At 49.9% G+C, this 19,919-nt stretch overlaps 1 protein-coding gene across 1 annotated transcript in view; it reads right to left on the minus strand.

Moving 5' to 3' along the window:
* Nucleotides 1-363: 363 nt before the first annotated feature.
* ADCK1 (aarF domain containing kinase 1) overlaps nucleotides 364-19,919 on the minus strand; it is a 94,239-nt gene continuing 74,683 nt past the window's right edge. The window contains exons 7-10 of the mRNA XM_016220169.2: nucleotides 12,022-12,171; nucleotides 10,715-10,912; nucleotides 5,272-5,465; nucleotides 364-4,003 (exon numbers count right to left, since the gene is read on the minus strand). Of these exons, the coding sequence (XP_016075655.1) occupies nucleotides 3,832-4,003; nucleotides 5,272-5,465; nucleotides 10,715-10,912; nucleotides 12,022-12,171 (714 nt within the window). The 3' untranslated portion in view covers nucleotides 364-3,831. The remainder of the gene's footprint in view (nucleotides 4,004-5,271; nucleotides 5,466-10,714; nucleotides 10,913-12,021; nucleotides 12,172-19,919) is intronic.

The raw sequence follows: 19,919 nt of genomic DNA on the forward strand, positions 1-19,919 counted from the left end.
CACTTTGGTTTTCTGAGATGTCATCAGATGCCCACATTCTCAGAGCCCTGCAGCTGTGGCAGGAGGCCCTAGGCAGCCTGTGATGCTGCAAATGACCACCTCTGATCCTGGGAGTGGGCTCCAGCACTGAGGAAATTAACCTGACAATCAAACAAGACAGCATTCCTCATGGAGGGTGAGCGACACATGCAGCTTCTTTAATACAGAGATTTCAACATCCCTGAAAATAAAGTAATCCAACTTCCAAATACTTGCCTGTTTACTGAGCACTTGCTACAAGCCAGGACATCTGCACTTACTATGAGCTGGGTACACATCTGAGGGGCTCTCCACCAAATGGGCCATGGCATGAGAATCCCTCTCTCCTCCATCTGAGACAAGGAAGATAAGGAGCCACGCTGCCCAAATGAAAGAAGCCAACACTTAAACTGACTGAGTGTTAAAAGAGAAACACTTCAAAGTAAGCTGGCGGTGCCTTCCTGACACATTGTCATTGATGGGAGAAAAAAGTAGCCGTACTTGACTGCAGAGCACCAAACCCAAATCAATTCATGGCGAGTCCCACAGGACAGAGGAGGGAGCAGGGCAAAGGCCCCGTGTAGAAGCTCACCGAGCTCTCCCTGAACAGAAGAGTACAAAGCAGGGGAGAGCTCCTTGGGCTCTGGCTCCAGAGGTGGCTCCACCAGGCCGAGCAGAAGGCTCAGGCGAAGTGCACAGGACGAAAAGACACCAGAGTGATTGCATCTAATAAAGAATCTGGTCTTTGTCCCTGGTGGCTGGGAGAGAACCTCTCACTCCTTGGAATTTCCCAGCAATGGGAGTATCTTTGATATTCACGCTATGCCCCTTCGATCACCCCGGAGTTTGTACTAGATGACTCAGAACTGGCTGATATCAGCCCCATCTGTCTGGGGAGAGAAGGGGGCTGGAGGTTGAGTTCAGCCATGCGGTCAATGATTCAATCAACCCTGCCTGTGTAATGAACCCCTGACAAAAACCCTAAACACTGAGGCTCAGAGCACATGCTGCTGTGCTGAAAGGGTGCTGTGTCCTGAGTCCACAGGAGAGGGCAGGGAAGCTCTGCACTCAGGACCCTCCCAGACCCCAGCTATGTGTCTTTTCATTTGGCTGATGCTGATTTGTATGCTTTATAATAAAACTGTTATCACATATATAGTGACTTCGTGAGTTCTGTGAGTCATTTTAACAAATTATTAAATCTGAAGGGGTTGGGGGAGCCTCCAAATTTGTAGTCAGTTGGTCAGAACTGCAGGTGGCCTGGGGACCCCCAAACCTGCAGCTTGAGTCTCATGAGGAACCATGTCCTTAAGCTATGAGGTCTGCACTAACTCTGAGTGTCAGTGTCAGATTTGCATTATGGAGGGCAGTAGCCCAGATCCATCCTGTCTTAGGCTCTGGGGAACATGCTGGTCTCAGTCCTCATTTTCCAGGACTTTATGCCTCGCTTACCCATCCACTCCCCCACCTCCACTGAAAATCCAATTTCCTCCAAAATCAGGGTGTTTGAGACCCAATACAGGCACATGTGACAGCCCAAGAAGCAAGTGCAATCTACATCGACAGCACTGTGGGATAAAAAACAAAGCATAGCCTGGCCAGCATGGCTCAGTGGTTGAGCATCAACCCATGAACCAGAAGATCAGGGTTCGATTCCCAGTCAGGGTACACGCCTGGGATGCGGGCTTGATCCCCAGTAGTGGGCGTGCAGGAGGCAGCTGATCAATGACTTTCATCATTGATGTTTCTATCTCTCCTTCTCCCTTCCTCTCTCTGAAATCAATAAAAACATATTCAAAACAAAGCATGAACCACCACTTAGCAGCTGTGTGACTTCAGGCAAATTGAACCTCTCTGAGCCTCAGTTCCCATCTCTGGGGATGAGGCTAATGACCCCTCTTCCTTAAAGAGCTGATGGGACAATTCAATGATAGAACTTATTTACAAAGAGCCTAGTGTGTTCTCTCATACGTGGAAAGTACTCAACAATCATCAGCCTACTCCTCTCTATTTTCAACTGCCCTGTACCCCAAACTCTGCCAGCCTCTCTACTCTCCCTGGATATCTGTTCTGGGTGCTGGGCCCACTGGCAACATGCTGATGTTTTACATCCCAGGCCAGCAGGAAACCAACATTAAACCAAAAATGAAAAGCAAATAACCATTACCTTGAACCAAAAGGACATTTATATTTACTTCAGTGGCTATAAAAGACACCATAAAATATAATATCCAGTAAGCATCCTCGTGATTAGTAACAGATCTTACAAATTATTCTCTCAGGCCCCTAAGTATATCCAACTGGTCACTAAGAACAATTAATTCTTTCAGGAAAGAAAGGGATTGTGAATCATCTCTGGTCAGTGGAAAATCTGCTTGTATTATGAATCATGAGAACAGAAAATAAGTCTCAAATCTGGGGGTTTCTGCCCCATGAATGGGGTGAAGTAAGATCAGAGAGACTCATACAACTATTGACTGTGAGCAAGGGTGCTCAGTGAGAGCTAGGAGCTACCGAATCTGGGTGTGACACCTCGGGAGTGACAGGGCAAGGAGAGGGAACCTGTCTCCAGCAAGCTCCAGCATGCTCCCCTCCAACAAAATCAAACTTCCTACAAGTTGAATGTGCCCTCTCTGGGGTTCATGGTCCATCCTGACACAGAAAGAATTATAACGGAAGTAGGAGGACATCCAACCCAATAGCACCTGGAGACCACACAGGCACAGCCATCAAAGCAGGAGTCTGGGATGTCCCAGAAACAGGAGCAGATGATCATGCTGGGAGAGGGGCAGCTGGCTGCAGGCAATAGGTGAAGCAGAGTGTCCAGACAGGTGACAAGGAGTTTCAGAGTGGAACTCTACCCATGGTAAGTGAGGTTCAGACTACAGTCTCCAGGACAGAGGGCATGGAATGATGAACCAAAGGGCTAGGTCAGGAAGCAGTTAGTAGAACAAGGCAGGTGCCAGGTCACAGCGAAGAAAGTGAGAACCTAAGGGAACCAAAGTCTGAGGTTCCAGCTGAGCCTCTGAGTTCCTGGCCTTGGTCTTTGGGCAACTGCAACCAAGGTCTAAGTCTTAGAAGATGAGAGAAACCTACAAGAAGCAGGAAGTGGCCCCACAGGGGCAGGCTGGAGGAATGCAGAGGCAAGAAGCCAAGCAGAACACAGCAGCGTGCGGTGTCCAGGTCCGCTCCTGCCTCCTGACTCACTCCCAACCTAGAATAAAATTCCCACAGAGCAAGACCTGCCCTGCAATTCTGAGGGGTTTTATTGAAACACAGTACGTAAAATACCACAGGGGTCCCCACGACACCTGAACCCATGGCTGCTGCACAGCCTGCCTCGGAGGCCAAGCCACTCCCCTGTGAGGAGTGACAGGGCAAGGACAGGGAACTTGTCTCCAGCAAGCTCAGAGGCCATGCTCCCCGCCAACAAAATCAAACTTCCTACAAGTTAAATGTGCCCTCAGTGGAATCCATGGTTCATGCTGACAAAGGGAGGGCTAGCGGAAGTGGAGGGACATTCAACCCGATGGCACATGCCAGAAGTCAGAGGGCAGACTGTATGCCATCTCCCTGGATAAGGAGAGAAACCTACTGCATGGGTTGGCTTGTGGCCCAGAGACAGGGGCTACAGTGTGAGGCAGGAATTCCAGAGGCTGGGTCCAATGGTGCCACAGACAGTGACCATGGGTCTCCAGGCCAGCATGTGGCAGAAATAGGGCAACTGGTGGAGACATGACTAAAGCATGAGTGAAAAGACCCCTTGTCCACCACAGAGTCGCACCAAAAGAGGGAAGGGGATACAAAGCCCACTCAGTGTGGGGCAGGCGACAGCCAGCAAAGCAGGGCCAGGACCCAGCCAGCCAGCCGCAGCGACTTCACACGCAGAATGAGTGCGTGAAGGCTGATCTGCCCCAAGCTGAAGGCCTCGCTGAAGGAGATCTGGGTCCTCCGGAAGAATGAGCGGGTGTTCTTCTTCTTGTGCCTGCAGGGGGGGCAAGAAGAGAGGAGGAAACAAGAGATAAAGAAGCAAGAAACATGCAGGATCACTTAGAAAAACGGGACACAGTGGCACTGCCCACTCCCCAGCTCCCTGCCCCGTCGACAAAGCCTGGGTGTGTGCTCACACCATGGCCCAATCAGGGACCAGAGGAGCTCAACTATTCCAAGGAGTTTTCCAGGTAAGTGGGGTAAGCAAGGGCACCAAAGGCCCAGTGGACCCACTGGGTACAATGTTTCACTGCTTCCATTTTTCCAAAAGTATAGTTAATATTTATCAAACCAGAATCCCCCAAACTCAAATACAGAAGCTTTCCCAAACTTTCTGAAGGTAAGAGTCACTTGGAAACCTGGTTGGGTGGTCCCAGGAGGCTGAGGCCACTATGGATGCAGCCCAGCTCAATCCCTCTGCACCAACAGAAGGACATGATGAAACTTGGTATTTCTGATGATGACCATGCACAACTTTGTTTCCTGAACCCTTGAAGGAAAAATGAACCACGTTCAGCCCTTTCTGTATCAGTCTATTTTGCTATAATCTAATTTGATATTCGATAGTAGGTATATGATATATGTGGTCAACTCTCCCTTCACCAAAGAGTTGGCTAAAGTGACCCATTCCCTGCCTAGGATGGATGGGCTGGGAGCTGACCACAGTTTAGGCTTCCTGTCTCAGGTGAGAACACTCAGCCATAGCACAGGCCTTCCCACATACTTCCACCCTCAGGTAGAAGGGCCTAGAACTCTAGCTCCCCTGCCGCTACCTCCACGAGGAAGTATCTTTCCCTTCCTCATCAATACCACAAGGGTGATGAGGCACCTAAAAAGATATGAGATCCTGGAGAGGACCTAGAGCCTGCTGGTGACACTTTCCTGAGTCAAAGCCACACCTGTAGGGGGAAAAACACTGGCCTTGCTGACAGATCCCAGAACCAGACCAAGATGGGATGTGCATCAGGACATCCTGATCCCAAGCCCAGGGGACACCTGGGTGGGACTGAGACTTTCAGAAGACATTTCAAATTTTACCAAGGGTAAGAATCATGTGAAAAGCTTGACCAAGAGGGTGAGGTCCCAGAATCCACCATTTACCAAGTGCAGGTGGCTCTCTGGAAAGACCGCCCAAAACACTCCCCTGAGGCATCAGCCAGGTAGCTGGAATTGTTCCCAGCCCCTAACTTCCTGCAGGGAGATCTGGAGATTGGGACGCTGGGGCAGGCGAAGGAGCTGGAGGGGAGTAGAGCCCACACTCACGCAGCCAGGGCCCTGATGCAGCAACGCGACATGTTGAGGAAGGAGCTGGCGCTGGCACGGGTGCCCAGGGTGGCCTCAATGCCTCGCAGCAGGTCGTTGGTCTTGAAGATGAGCAACATCTGGCGTGGGACTTGGTTGAGGAGCTGGCTGATCTGGGGGAGGTAGGTGGCTGCATTGTTGCGGATCTCTGAGTCCTAAAGCAGCAACAGAGACACAGCAATGGTTGGTGTGGGAAGTGGAGCCCAAAATGGTGGGTATCCAAGCCTGTGACCTGAGGGGCTGCAAGGAAGCTCCAAGAGGAAGCTTCGAGCACAGCTGCCTTGGTACCACTAGAAACCCTCCACAAAGGGAAGCTTAGCACAGGAGCCTTGACAAACCTGGATTGGACTTCTCACCCCAATTTTGGCCAAGCACTGGACCCAGTGCAGGAGCACATCAAAGGGACTAGATGCATTTCTGCTGCCTTGCTGTCCCAACTCCCCACAGTCAAGGTCACCAATACCCATTCCCCAAGCCTCCAAACCAGTACCGACTGGGGCAGGAAATCTACCTCCTCACCAACAACTTGATGAGAATGGAGTTCACCAGCCTCGGAGCCCAGGGGTCCACCCGTGAGTGACTCTACAACGCTTCTTCACTGGCCACCAACTTCAGGCCAGGCCCAGAAGCAGCCCTGGAAGCTTGTACCCACTTAGTCATGTCCCCCATCCCTCAGCCAAGCTCAGGCTGGTGCAGTTCACAGGTCTGAGCTCCTGACTCCAATCCAGCTCCAACGTCATGCCCATGCCTTGCCTGACTCTGCACCCCAGCCAGAGCCCCTGCCACCCACACAGCCAGGCCGATCACTGTCCTCCACTCTGGAGCCAGTCTCAGCTCTTCCAGGGCCCAAGGTCCTGATGCCGGACTCCCAAGCCCTTGCCCCATTCTGGTGAGTAAGAGTGGAGTCTGGCTTCCCACCCTTCCCTGTTCTCTTCCCCCTCCCTGAGCTCTGCATGGCCCTGGGCAGATAAGTGCCCCCTACCAAAGTCCTGAGTATGATAGTGAGGTGCTGATCCCTCCTTGACCTCCAGAGAAACAATAATGATGACAATGACAATAGCCAACAACAGCCAACACGTACTGTGCATTCACCAAGTAAGCTGGGCACTTTGAAAATGTTCGAATATATTAACTCCCTCAATCCTCACAACAACCTGATCAGGCGAGTCCACTACCCCCTTTGAGAGGGGGAAACTGAGACACTGAGAAATGAAGTAACTGGCCCAAGGTCCACAGCAAGTAAGTAGTGAGTGTGGATTCAGACTCGGGCAGTCCAGCTCGCGAGCCCACGCCCTCACCACCAGGCTATACTGCCTCTCCCCTCACAGCGGACTGTTTGAGCCTGGGCAAGTCCTTTCATCTTTTCCAAGCCAGTGCCCTCACCTAAAAGTTGGAACTGCTAATATACTATGTGCCCACATCCCAGAAGTACCAAGAGGGCCATCAGAGATAAGGCACGGGGAGGGGCTCTGTGCCAACCAAAGTCACAAGGGCCCAGCAGTGCTGCCAAAAGCCTCGCCGCCTGGCTGCTTTCTGCAGCAGAAGCAGAACTCACTGCCCTTTCAGGAACACGTGTGCACTGCTGATAACCGAGTAGCTGTGAAACTCGCAATGTCCCTCAGGCAGGAGCTATCAGACTGGAACATCGCAACGGAAAGCCAGACACCAAGAGACTGTCTGCCTGCCTGCTGCCTCCCACCACAGCTGCAGGGCACCCCTTGAGGGCTAAGGCCTCATCAAAGCCCCACTCACCAGAGGGATCTCCCTCCTCTCAGCAAGGCAGGGACTGGCCAGATGACAGCCCTTCTCAGGCCAAAGGAAAAGCACCTGGCCCACCCAGACTACCTTGCAGGGGGCATCATGGCCTTCAAGTTTGGACACACCCTGATGGTGAGTGTCTGCAGTGGGCCCCACTGGGTGCCTGTCCCACAGCCATCTCCCAATTCTCCGTTGTGAAAAGAACCCCATTTTTGTTCATTTCACCCCTTGGGGCCCTGCTCTTCAGGGAGACAGAGCCCCTCCCTAGCCCCAGATCATTGACTGATCTCAGCCAATATTGGCCTTGAGCTCAATGCCCCTGCCAAGTGACTGGTTTAGGCATGGACATATGACATGATTCTGGCTAATGAGACAGGAGGAGCAGTCTTTGGGGGGACTTCTGGGAAAGTTTTCCTTCTCATAAGAAGCAATATGTCAGAATAGCCCTCATTCCCACCTCTGAACACCTTGGGATAAAGACGTAAAGCTTGGACCTGCTGCAGTCATCCTGGAATCATGAGAGGAAACCAAGAGAATCGCAGAGGAGTCCGCCCAGAGTCCTGAGATTGTTGACCTGCTCAATCAACCAACCTGGACCCACCTGCCTCCAGGCTGCTTGTCACAGAAAGAGCAAATTCCTATTTGTTTAAGCCACTTATAGTTGGGAAAACATCCTCCTTGATACAGTGTTGGAGGTTCCCCTAATTCTAAGTAAGACTAGGACTCAGAAAACTGAGTCCCTACACCTCAGAGACTGGGCTGGCCTGGAGTGGCTACGTTTATTCCCCACCTGGGTTTTTGTCCAAAGTGAGCAAATGGAGACACGTCTCCAGAACCTACACAAACGCCTCTCTACTAGACCTGGTCCCAGAACTGCAGAGACCTTATAAAAAGACGTACCAGACAGGATGCCTGCCCTCCAGGTACTCGCCATTTACTCAAAGAGTTCACATGAGTGACCCAAGTATTAAGGGATCACTTTTGGCAAAGGTGTGAGGAGAGCTTCCTAGGCCGGTGCTATGGACTGAATTATGCCCCCCACCACCACCACCACCAAATCCCTAAGTTGAAGCTCTAACTCCAATGTGACTGCTTAGAGACAGGGCCTTTAAGGAGGTAATTCAAGTTAAGTGAATGCATAAGAGGGGCCCTAATTCGATAGGTCTGATGTCCTTTCAAGAAGAGGAAGAGATACCAGGAGTGTGTACACACAACAGAAAGGCCATGTGGGGACACAGTGAGAAGGCAGCCATCTACAAGCAGGAAGAGAGCCCTCACCAGAAACCAACCCTGATGATACCCTGATATTGGACTTTGAGCTCCAGAACTGTGACAAAATAAATTTCTGTTGTTAAGACAGCCAGTTGGCGGTATTCTATCATGGCAACCCAAGCAGACCATTACTGTACCATTTATGCTGGGTCCTTATGAATGAAAATGCAAAAATAAAATTCAAACTTAGTCAATAAAAATATATCGTTTATTGAATACCTACTTGTGCCATGTAATCTTGTCCATTCCTGTGGCTTTAAATACCATCTATAGGCAGAGGATTCCCACCTAAATTTGCATCTCGAGCTTGGGCCTCTTCTTAACTGCCCATAATACCTCTATCTGAAAGCTCAAGAGAATTAACACCCCCACCCCAAATACATCCTTCCCAAAATCTTCCCTGTGTCAGGAGGTAGCACCACCCTCCCCACCCTATAATTCACCCCAAAGAGCTGTGAAGCCACTTTTCATCCTTTTTCCATCCAAGCTGACAGAAACGCCTCTCAGTCTTAGTCCAAAATGCATCTTGGCTCCATCTGCTGCTCTCCACCTCCACTGCCATTAGTCTAGTCTGAGCCCATGGCACCTCTCCAAGTGGTGTTCTGCCCCAGCCTCCTAACTAATCAGCCCACTGCTCATCTTGCCCCACTCCACAGAGATACTTAAAATAGCAAGTCTGAGCATGTCCTTCTGCTTAAAACCTGCCAAAGACTTTGCTTTGCCCTGAGAATTAATCCGAACTTTTTTCCCGTGGCTCATGGGCCCTGAGTGATGCTCTCTCTGCCCGGTGCTCCAAATTCTTCTCATTCCACCATCCACTCACCATACCCCAGACCACACCAAACTCTCCCTTCCCCAGCCTGAGCACAGTGTGTGCCCTCTGCCCAGAATTCCTTCTCCAAGCTCTTCCTGTGGCTGGTTCCTCTCTTGTCCTTCAGGCCTCAGCTTAAATGTCATCTCCACAGAGATCTCTTCTCTGAGCACCCAATTTACAGCACCTCCATCACAAGCTTGTTTCCTCCCTGATACCTCCAATCTGCAATTATCCCATTTACCTGTTTGTTCACTTGTTGGCTGTTTGTCTCCCTCAACCACAGTGCAAATTACAAAGAAGGACTATTTGCTCATCACTGGATGCTCAGCACCTAGTCTAGGGTCCCTCAAAAACAAATGTTTGTTCAATGAATGAACTTCAGGAGCTACAGAGAGGCACTTTCCCTGCATTATTAGTAAAGCAGAAATTACCATCCCTAGTCAACCAAGGAGGGAGACTGTCTCTCTTCCTCTGAGGTGACAAGCTTAAAGCTGTGTAGGCCTGGGGCAGCTGGTGGCCATTTTTGCCACGAAGCATGCTAGGGGATGATGTCAACTTGGAGGAAAGCAGAACCAAGAGACGGCAATAGGTGGCCTCTTTGGTGACATCGTCTGATGCTCTGGATCCAGCCATTCTTACAGGGGACCCTCCCTCCCACTGAGGCTCAAAGAAGTGACAAGAACCATCCAAGGTCATGCCACCAGGAAGAGCAGATGCTGGAACTAGAACCCAGGTCTTTCTAACTGCACAAGCAGGACCCTGTCCCTTGTGGTGAGCCCAAACCTATCCCCACATAGATACAGGCAAGCCTGCATGAGTCTGGCAACATGACAGACTGGGAAGACAGAAGTCCACTACCGGATGGATCGAGAAGCCAGGGAGGGAGGGAGCTCTGAGCGAGGAAGTACGAGCCGCCGCGTAAGTCCCTGTGGTAGGGCAGAGGTGGGAATGAGTACCAGGAGGAGATGCTACTAGGACTGGTCTCAGCCCAGACACCATGGGACTGTTGTCTAGATCCAATGAAGAAATGAACTACAAAGAAAGACCAAAAAGCTGCTTCACTAAAAACTCCATAAGGCAATGGGACAAGCAACACCGCATGAGAACTGAAGCACTCTCCCCTGTAGGGTGCCCCAGAGGAACTACACAATGGGAGACAGCACCGATGAAGAGACGGCGGACTTATTTATTTATGAGACAGTCCCTGGGGATTCCCAGAGTCATGGGGGAGAACTTTATGGAATCCTGAAATCTTGTGCGAGCAGGTTGGAGTGAAAGCCACAGAAGTCTGATCACATGGTTAACGCGACCTGTTTGTGCTGCAGGTGGATAAGGCCAGGAGCGGGATATCGCTCCCTTTCCCTTCTCCCATCCAGGGACCCTGCTTCCCCTCCCTCCCTCCTTCTCATCCAGTGTATATCCAATTCTGCCCATCGCCCACGCCCACTCCCACAGCCCACCAGACAGAGCCTCAGACCCTGGATAGGAAGGGGACCAAAGGCCATGCCTGGTCCTGCCCCTTGAATTCAGGAGAGAGCAGAGCCAGGACGGGGCACCTACCTCAGTGGCGGTGACTGGAGCTTGGCTGATGCCCCTGTTGACCGAGTTCCACGAGCGGGCCGTCAGCATGCAGGCAAGCAGGGGGTAGAAATCGCCAGCTCCCAGGCGCTGGCAATACTTCTTCACCCTCTTCATATCAGTCCAGATCAGCGACTGCCAGAGGTGGCAGTAATCCAGGCGGAACTCCTCCGTGAGTACCTGCAGCAGGGGGCGACCACGACCGGACCTGAGCCTCCTCTCCCTATCACAGACCTAGTCCCTGGCTGAGTGACCACTGTGAAGGGGGATGGATGAAGACCGTGGCTCCTGCACAACGTCTGCTTCCCCCTTGAAGTTCAGTCCAAGTTCAAAGCTACTAATTGGCCAGCCTCAGTCAAAAGTGGCAGAAATTACCAAGTGCCCACCAAAATCATATCCCCCGCCCCCTCCTCGTTAGCTGTGGCCCTCTGCCTGAGCTCGGACCAACAGAATGTGGCAGGAGCTCCACTCCCAGGCTTGGCCCATGCATGCTCCTCTGAGCCCTTACGCCTCTGGCTGCAGATGGCGAGACCACCCTGAGGGAGGCCTGGGAGGCAGAGCCTCAGTCAGCCCTGCCTTTGGCCTCTATCACCCATCCAGGACTGGCACACGAGTGAGCATTAGACCTCTGCTGTGCCTGGGCATAATTCGTTCAGGGGTTACATGTGACAGCAGCTGACCTACCTTAAACTAACATACCCAGCATCACTGTGCCTTTCAGAGGGGGCCAAAGTTTTGGGATGTGGAATTAGGACCCTGAGGGAAGGAATAGGAGACCATAGGGAAAACCTCCCCAAGGGCCATCTGTCTGTCTCCTAGAATCAAACCAGGCCCTGGATCCCAGAATGGGCAGTGAACTTCCCAATTTCTAGGTGGAACTTGTGGCTCATCTGAACCAGCTCTGCATCCCAAGTCTAGAGGACAGAGCCCCCATCAGTTCCCAGCCCCTCTTCCTACTATACAACACCTTGTCACTGGGGCTGAATTACCCCTCCCTGTCAAGTACCAGCTCACAACCCAGGGTCTGGTCTGGGCTGGCCTGGACTTCCCTGGGAAGCCAGGCTGTTTTATAGCTGACAAAGCACTTTCACATATGGGGACACATTCCCATGTACTCCTTACAGCAGCCCATAAAGGAGGCTTCCCAACTTCCCCTCACCGAGGAGGAAGCTAAGGCTCGGAGAGTGTATGACTGATTTGCATCTGTGGCCCATCGGGGAGTTCAGTGGGCTCTAAGCCCAGGCGGAACTAGACCTGGGGGCTGGTCAGGTGGGAAAGGCCTCTCCTACCTGGTAGAGCCCGTGGTCCAACAGGACAATCTCTACCCTTCCTGTGTCCGGGCTCTTCCGCACCAGCACATTGCCTGGGTGGGGGTCGCAGTGCACGAAGCCATTGACAAAGATCATCTCACTGTACATCTTGCCCAGGTGGCGCGAGATCTGGAAGACAAGGGCATCGGGTGGGAGTTGATCCACATTAACACCTGTCTCAGAGGTGTCTACTCTAGTCCCTCAGTCTGGTCACTTTCAAGAGGAAGGCCAGAGGGACGAAGTGGGTCTGAGCGGTCCTGGTGAAAGTGATGGCTTGACGTTGCAAAGCTCTTGAGTTTATGCTAGAAGCTGGGTCCTCATCCAGTTCTTTCTGACTTTAGCCGCACATCCGAATCACCTGGAACCCAGAAATGCTGGGGGTGGTACCCAGACATCAGTATTTTATTTTACGTTCCCATGGTGATTTTAATACATAGCAGAGTAGAACCACTGCTCCTAGCTTTTCTGATGGCTGTAACACCCACCTCCCACACCGCCCCTCACTCCTCCCGATTTTCCTCTTCCCTATTTCTCTTATCAGTCCCTCTTCATTTTTCCCCAAAGTTGAATATGGACTGGAAGGCTGGGTTGGAGGAGTCAGTCCACCTGCCCCTCCTGCAAAGAGTAAGGCTACGGGACTGAGGACCAGGAATAGGGGACACCACCAGCTCCAGGCCAGTCCCAAGAGGATCCAGAGTCACAAGCGCTTCTCCCCTCTCCCTGCAGGCCCCTTTCCCTACACCCCTCCCCGTCAGAGCCCAGTGCTAATCTGATTTATGATGTCTGCACAGAAGAAATGACACTGGAGAGGCCATTTAAATCATCCTGTCACTGCTGCTTTCTCTGCCGAGGCGGTCTTCTTATCTCTACTCCCTTTTTATTAAAGCTAAAAGCCTCTTCCCAGCTAGGAAACAGCTGCTGAATAGAGCCAGACCTGGGCCCACAGATGGTCTGCCTAAGGATTTCCATGGACAAAGAGATGCTCAACCCAGAAAGCTGACACCCCAGGACACTCTGCTCTTGGCATTCCTCTCAGTCTCAGCTGGACCTCATGGTCACTAACAAACATATCCCAGCCAGAGGAGAGGAGCTGGGCTCATCAGGTGGGGAACATAGAATCAGGATCTTAAGATAAAAAACTCAACTGCTTTGCCCTGGCCAGTGTGGCTCGGTTGGGCATCGTCTCATGCACCAAAAGGTTGCTGGTTCAATTCCTGGTCAGGGCACATGCCCAGGTTGTGGGCTTAATCCCTGGTAGGGGGTGTGCAGAAAGCAGCCAATCAATGTTCTGCTCTCACATTGATGTTTCATTTTCTCTCTAAAAACTCAATAAAGTATTCTTTAAAAAAAAAGTACTCAACTGCTTTCCTTGGCCTGCAAAGTCTTGCACGACCAAGTCCAGACTACCTCCCTGGTCTCATCCTGCACACTGACACTCTAACCATATTTGCTTTCTTTCTCTTCTCCAATGATCCCAGTGCCTTCCTACCTCAGGGCCTTTGCACATGATATTCCCCTCTACCAGGAACATCCTTCCATCTCCCCTTCACCTGGTTCACTCCTCTCTTTCTTCCTATCCCAGCTCAGTATCACCTCCCTGAGGAAACCTTCCCTGACCTCCCAGACTAGATGAGGTCCTCCTGCTAAACACTCATAGAATGTTGTACTTTACTTTCATGGCACGAGCTTTATTGAGGTGTGATTTACATACAAAGACTGGCTCTATTATGTACCCACTTGCCTGTAACAAGCCAAACGTAAATGTAGGACTCTACCTTCAACATAAATGAGACCTTTGTCTCTGTTGTTTTTTTGAGATGCCGTGTTTCCTGCCCTAATGCTCATCCTAACCTCACTGATCTCCTCTGAATCAATTGTAATTGGGCCCAAAATAAATCAAGAATAACCCTACTTTAGTAACAATAGCTGTTATCCTTATTAAACACCCTAAAAGTAGGTACAACTGTGATCTCCATTTTACAGATCAAGAACTGAGAAGCATGGAGGTTTAACTTCCCCAGAGCTACTTGGCTAGAAAGGGGTAGAGCTGGGATTGAAACCAGGTGCGACCCCGCGGCCTTCTCTAACCATTACTCTATACTGACTCCCACTAACCTCTGCACTCCTCAACTGGACTCTGACTTTAAACAAGCTGCTTATACTCTCAGCTTCAGTAAAATGGAAATAATAGCAGTGCCACTGTAAGGGGCTACCATTGGGGTAAACAAGAATATTACAGTGCTTGGAACCTAGGGACCTCCCACTGGTGCCCCTGTTGTTACTGATTCCTCGTAACACTTCTGGGGGGGCGGCAGACTAGGTGCCATTGCATCTTTTTAAGAAATGAAGAAACCAGAATTAAAGAGGTTGTCTAAAGTCCTGACACTTATCCTGTGTCACACTGTGTCATGCCACCACGCCAGCTCTCCAGCTCCTGACGTTTTCCTTGGGTGAAATGAGTGCCTAGTACTCAGTATCTGTTGGCATCTGGATCAGGACTTGGCCCTGTGTCAAGTTCTCAGGCTCAGGCTGATATACCACTTTCGGTTACCTGGGAAAAGGGGCCCCAGCCAGAGCTGGTCCTGGGAGAGCCAGCAAGTTCCCACCTCTGTGCCCCTGAGGACCCCTTTCATTAGGTGCTTTGGAACTCCATGGAGCCATCTCTGAAAGGCTGCATTTGCCAAACCAATTGCATTTATTAAGTAATAATTCATTTTTATTTGCCAAGGACGTATATAAGGTCCAATCAGGGATCTTGATCAGCCCAAGATAAGCAGTGTAGCCAGACTGAGCTGACGGAATTCCAGCCAAAAGCAGAAAAATGACATTTCATTTAGTCTGGGCAGGCCTGTCATGGGGAGATGTACGATCTCCCTTAAGCTTTCTGAAATATTGCTAATCGCTCTGAGCCCCCTATTACTACACTGAAAGACAGCCCCCGAGGGTCTGGGGCTCAAGATGGGGGAGTCCTTGCCCATGAGAGTGAGCTGCTGCCGCCAGAGGAAGCAAGGGTGCTGCCCATTGTAGCTCATACACACACAAGCAAAGCCCTGGAGCAGCCCTCCCCATTCCAACACCCCATCTGTCTACCCCTACCTGGGTGCCTCCATTTAGGGGCTGCTCTTGATGTTCATTTAACCAGGTTTCACCAAGATAGGCAGGCATGCTTGGCAGAGACAGGAGGGAGAACCAGACTGTGCACCCAGCTTCACTCTGGAGCCATCCTGGTATTGCCACTTAGGTGAGGGTGACCAGGGGGACAAGTCGCCTCCCTCCTCAATCTGGGTCTAAGTAAGCTGTCAAGTGGGACTAACCCTATCTGTTCCTCTTCCTCACAGGGAAACCACAAGAGTCGAGGTCAAAATGTGATCGTGTGTGGGAAAGCATTTTATACACCAGCGATTTTCAACTTTTTTCATCTCATGGCACTCATGAACTAAATACTAAAATTCTGTGGTTGATCTGACAAAAAATTAGGTATAAGTTTGGTTGATTTACAAAAAAACTAATTTTAGTAATTACCTACCCTTTTTGCTCCAAAGTTACTTTTTTCAAAAATTGAGGTGCCTATACTTGCATATAAGGATTTCTGGTACCAGAAACTTACCAATCAGATGCAACCTTATTATGTGACAGGACCAATAAGATACAACACTATTATATGATCTATATATTTATGGCTCAAGTCAGGGCATTCACACAGAACTGCTATTGTTGTGTTGGCTGTTGTCATTTTTTTGACAATCTCAGGGAAAAGAGGTCAGTGTCCCTAACTAAGTAGTCAGGTATTGCACATTTTAAAAATTATTGTGGCTCAGCAGCTGAAAATCACTGCACTACACTGTAAGACACACCAACATGTTAGTTTGTAATGGGGTAACTTATTATTTTAAACTTGGAAAAAGATATACCCATTATCACCATCAAAGTGGATTTTCAGAACATTAAAAACATGACCCTCGTACAACTATAGAATGAACCCATGTTGAAGATTATTTAACTCGTCAACAAAGAACCAAATATGAAGGCAGAGTGATTCAAAGAGAATTTTGAGGGACCAGGTGTTCACGGGTATTTAAAAAGGAATAAGAGCCTGAGCCTCGTGAGTTAGATACAAAACTGGTTACTGTCCTACAGGGCAATCAGAACCGCTGGGGTTATCTTTTCTACTGGGCAGAAATTATTTGCATCTCTACAGGATAAGATCTACCAGTTGACATATAACTTCAGCCTGAGCCAGTAATTAATTCTTCAATGGCAAAGTCTAACAAAAGTACATTCCCCTAAATATTAAAGAATCCTTCAGTGGACCACGACACTCAAAATTACTTTTAAAAACACACGGACATTCTTGACCTTATTTCTAAATTGTGGGTAATTTTTCTTTACATCTGTCACAGTTGTACTAAACAGCCTCTGGGAACAAATTTGCCCAGAAAAGGGCAGCCAGCCCCCTCCAACTCACAAAGACAGCAAGGGTCCCAGGAGACAACTAAGGCCATCACTGGGCACACAGCCCTCTCTCCTGCCCCTTCCATAATACTTTAGCTATGTCTCGTGATTAAGAACCATTGAAAATAATGCTGTAATGCACCTAGGGGTCCAGATGTCTCTTCAAGATATTGATTTCATTTCCTTTACATACATATACAGTAGAATCACAGGATCACATGGTAGTTCTAGTTTTAGTTTTTTGAGGAACCTCCATACTGTTTTCCATAGTGGCTATACCAATTGACATTCCCACCGAACAGTGTACAAGGGTTCCCTTTTCTCCAGATCCTCACCAACACTTGTTACCTCCTGTCTTTTTTATAACAGCCACTCTAACAGGTATGTGGTGATCTTGCATTGTGGTTTTGATTTTCATTTCCTTGATTAGTGATGTTGAGTACCTTTTCATGTACCTGTTGGCCATGAGTATGCCTTCTTTGAGAAAATGTCTACTCTATTCCTCTAAGGCTTCCCCTTGCCCTGTTAATGACGGTATCTGCATAAAGACAGGACGTGACACCTCTCTAGGATAGTAACACTAACATTCTGTGCCAGGCACAGTGCCAGGCACTTGACATGGACTCCCAGCCACCTTCTGCAGTAAACAGGTAACAGAAGCAAAATTCCAAAGGGGGAAAAGCTTGGTCCCCTGGCCAGCAGTTAGTAAAACCAGGATTCAAACCCAGGTGGCCTGACTCCAGAAAACAAGCTCTCAATCACCAGGCCATCCTGCCTTCCACTCACAGGGAAGCTCCTGCCTGGAGGCCGGGGCAGCACCAAAAACCTCTGAAGGTCCCCACAGCATCCAAGAAGTCATTCCATTTGGAGAAGAGTCTCAGAGAAATCCAGGGCTGTTTGTCTTACCAAAAACACACTGCTAATTAAAGCCATAGTACAGCAATTTTTAGAGAAAAAGTTAGCAACAAGTCTTTTAATTGTTCCACGTGAAAAGGATGTGCCACTCATGTTAAGTGATTTCAGTAATTACACAAGGCCTTTATTCTCTAACAGTAAGTGTGTGTGGGGGGGGGGGGAGCCAGGAATCTATAAGAAGTGTGAGTAAAGAATTAATTTAGTAAATAATATGTAAATCAAGGAGTTATTTTTAGATTTTTCTTAAAACTTGAATTGGCTGAAAGTACTTCAATTATTCTATAATTGCATGGATTAATTTATTCCCACCCCCAAGGGTAAGTCTACTTATGTTCTCGGGGAGTGTCATGGAAGCAAGGCCAACATCTCTGAAAGAAACAAGAGGGTGGTGTTGCAGGATATTAATAATCACACAAGTAGCCTGGTATTAAGTATAAGGAAGTTAATAATTCAAACTCTCCGCCTATCCCCCCGGTTTCTTCCCAGGCTTCTTCCGGCAGAACAACATGAAAGGAGAGACCATGGCCTAAAGTATTTTCCTCTCTCCACCCCCACGTTTCCCCCGGGAACCACCCCTGGGACATATAAGCCTCCACTTACTTGCTGCCGCCCAGCACAAGGCCACATCTATTCATGGAGTGGTCGATCTGGGACATCCTGAATGTGGAGGCACTGGGAACCTCTTCAACCTCACGCAGTGTTGGAAGGAAGGAGAGGTGCCGGGTTAACTACAGGAAACGGAGGATTACTCTAATCTTGGAGCTTCTGGGTGCTTAGTGAAAGTCCCTCTAGATTAGCCTTGAACAGGGATGTCACCTGAGAGACTCAAAGCGCTATGGCTACCGGAGGGACTGGGAACAGGTCCAAAGGGCCATGACTATTGGAAGAGACCAACAGCTGTTCACATGTGACATTCCCAGCCTCCGGCAACAGCTCACTCCAAAGAAATACTTCCACATCTTCCACCTGACCTGGGCCAATGTGATACGCGGGAAAGGGGTTCTTCCCAACCTGTTTCCCCTTCTTCTGGCAGGTATTTTCTGTAGCACCACAGAGTGGGCCGAGGGCCGGAATTCCAGTGTAATTGCGTGTTGAGTGGATACTGTGGACACTGTTCCAACTACGCGGTGTTTCAATCGCCAAACAGACCCCCAGGTTACTGTTGTACCCACTTGACAAGAGGCTGGAGCTTCCAGAGGGTGAGTAGCTCCAACAAGGAGGCACGGCTGGCAAGTAGCAGAGGCAGCACCAAATCCAGGAAGGTCGAGTCCAGAGGGATGCTGGTCCCCACTGCTGACACCTCTGCTACTGGGGAAATGAATTTCCAGGAACTCATCTGCTGCCCTGGACCCCTCCAGTATCCCTGAGCCTCTCAAGATTTGGTCCAAGAAGTTACGGAGGGGAGGATGACGTGCGGTGTCTTTTTTCTAGTGATCTCAGTAACTAGGGTCTGGGTGCCTCTGCAGCTTCTCTTCCCTGGTCCCTGAGCAACTCCCTCTACAGAGCCAGAGAGGCCCAGTCAGTAGGCAATGGTGGGCGGAGGGGACAAGGGGAAACTCTAAGGAGATGGGGAAGGGAAGTCACCATTTACTCAACTGAAAACCATCACTCACAGACAACAGAGGTAGGTGAACAGGAGGGGAGCAAAGAAGAGTCTCAAAGCTTCTATGGAGGGAGACACACCCCTGTGAATAATAACCCCATGAATTATAAATGACTTTTTATTTTTTACAGAGCTTGTGAAGTCTGCACAACAGCCCTGTACAGATAAGGGACTCAGACCACAGAGGCCGCAATTGAGGGCCCTGGCACCTCCGAAAACGGGAGTCAGGAGCCTAAAAAAGGAGGATTAGTGGAAAGACTTTCAAAGTAAGAGCTAAACCCCTAGCTCCCCTTCTGACCCTGAAAGGAGGGAGAAGATGACAGGCTCTGGAGGCCACACCACATACCAGGAGGGCCATCCAAGGACAGAGAACTGAATCCAAATCCACACAGTGACCAGTGGGAGCCCCTGCCCTCTTCCCCAGCTGGCTCCCAGGCCTCCAAAACAGACAGGCTGGAGTCTCTGGAAACCCCCATTCCTGTGCCCACCCCCATCCTGCACAGACTGCAGATGTCCACCCACCAGGCCTCCAGGCCTCGTCCTGCCAACCCAAAACCTGAGACTCTGTCACCTTTCTCTTGGCTAATTTCACGCAAATTCAATTGGGCCTCAGCCCCGGCTGGGTCTTAAATACATACTCACTGAAATCCAATTAACCTTCGATAAAGGGCTTACAATCAATAGTGGTCCTGTGGCTTGAGGAGGCTCCATCCAGCCTGGGAACGCACTCCTGCACGACCTTTACTTTTAATGAAATCAATGGCAGTCACTGTCACCAGCTCTTAAAGTCACTGGCAAATATGATCATCGAGTGAGGCCCTCAGTAATATCTGCTGCTGGGCTCAGAGATACAAGCAAACAAGGGCCCCTGCAGGCTGCTGGCTCCCCACAGCTCTGCGTTCTCTGG

This window comes from Miniopterus natalensis, chromosome 1, assembly GCF_054644295.1.
Source record: "Miniopterus natalensis isolate mMinNat1 chromosome 1, mMinNat1.hap1, whole genome shotgun sequence".
Classification (NCBI taxonomy): domain Eukaryota; kingdom Metazoa; phylum Chordata; class Mammalia; order Chiroptera; family Miniopteridae; genus Miniopterus; species Miniopterus natalensis.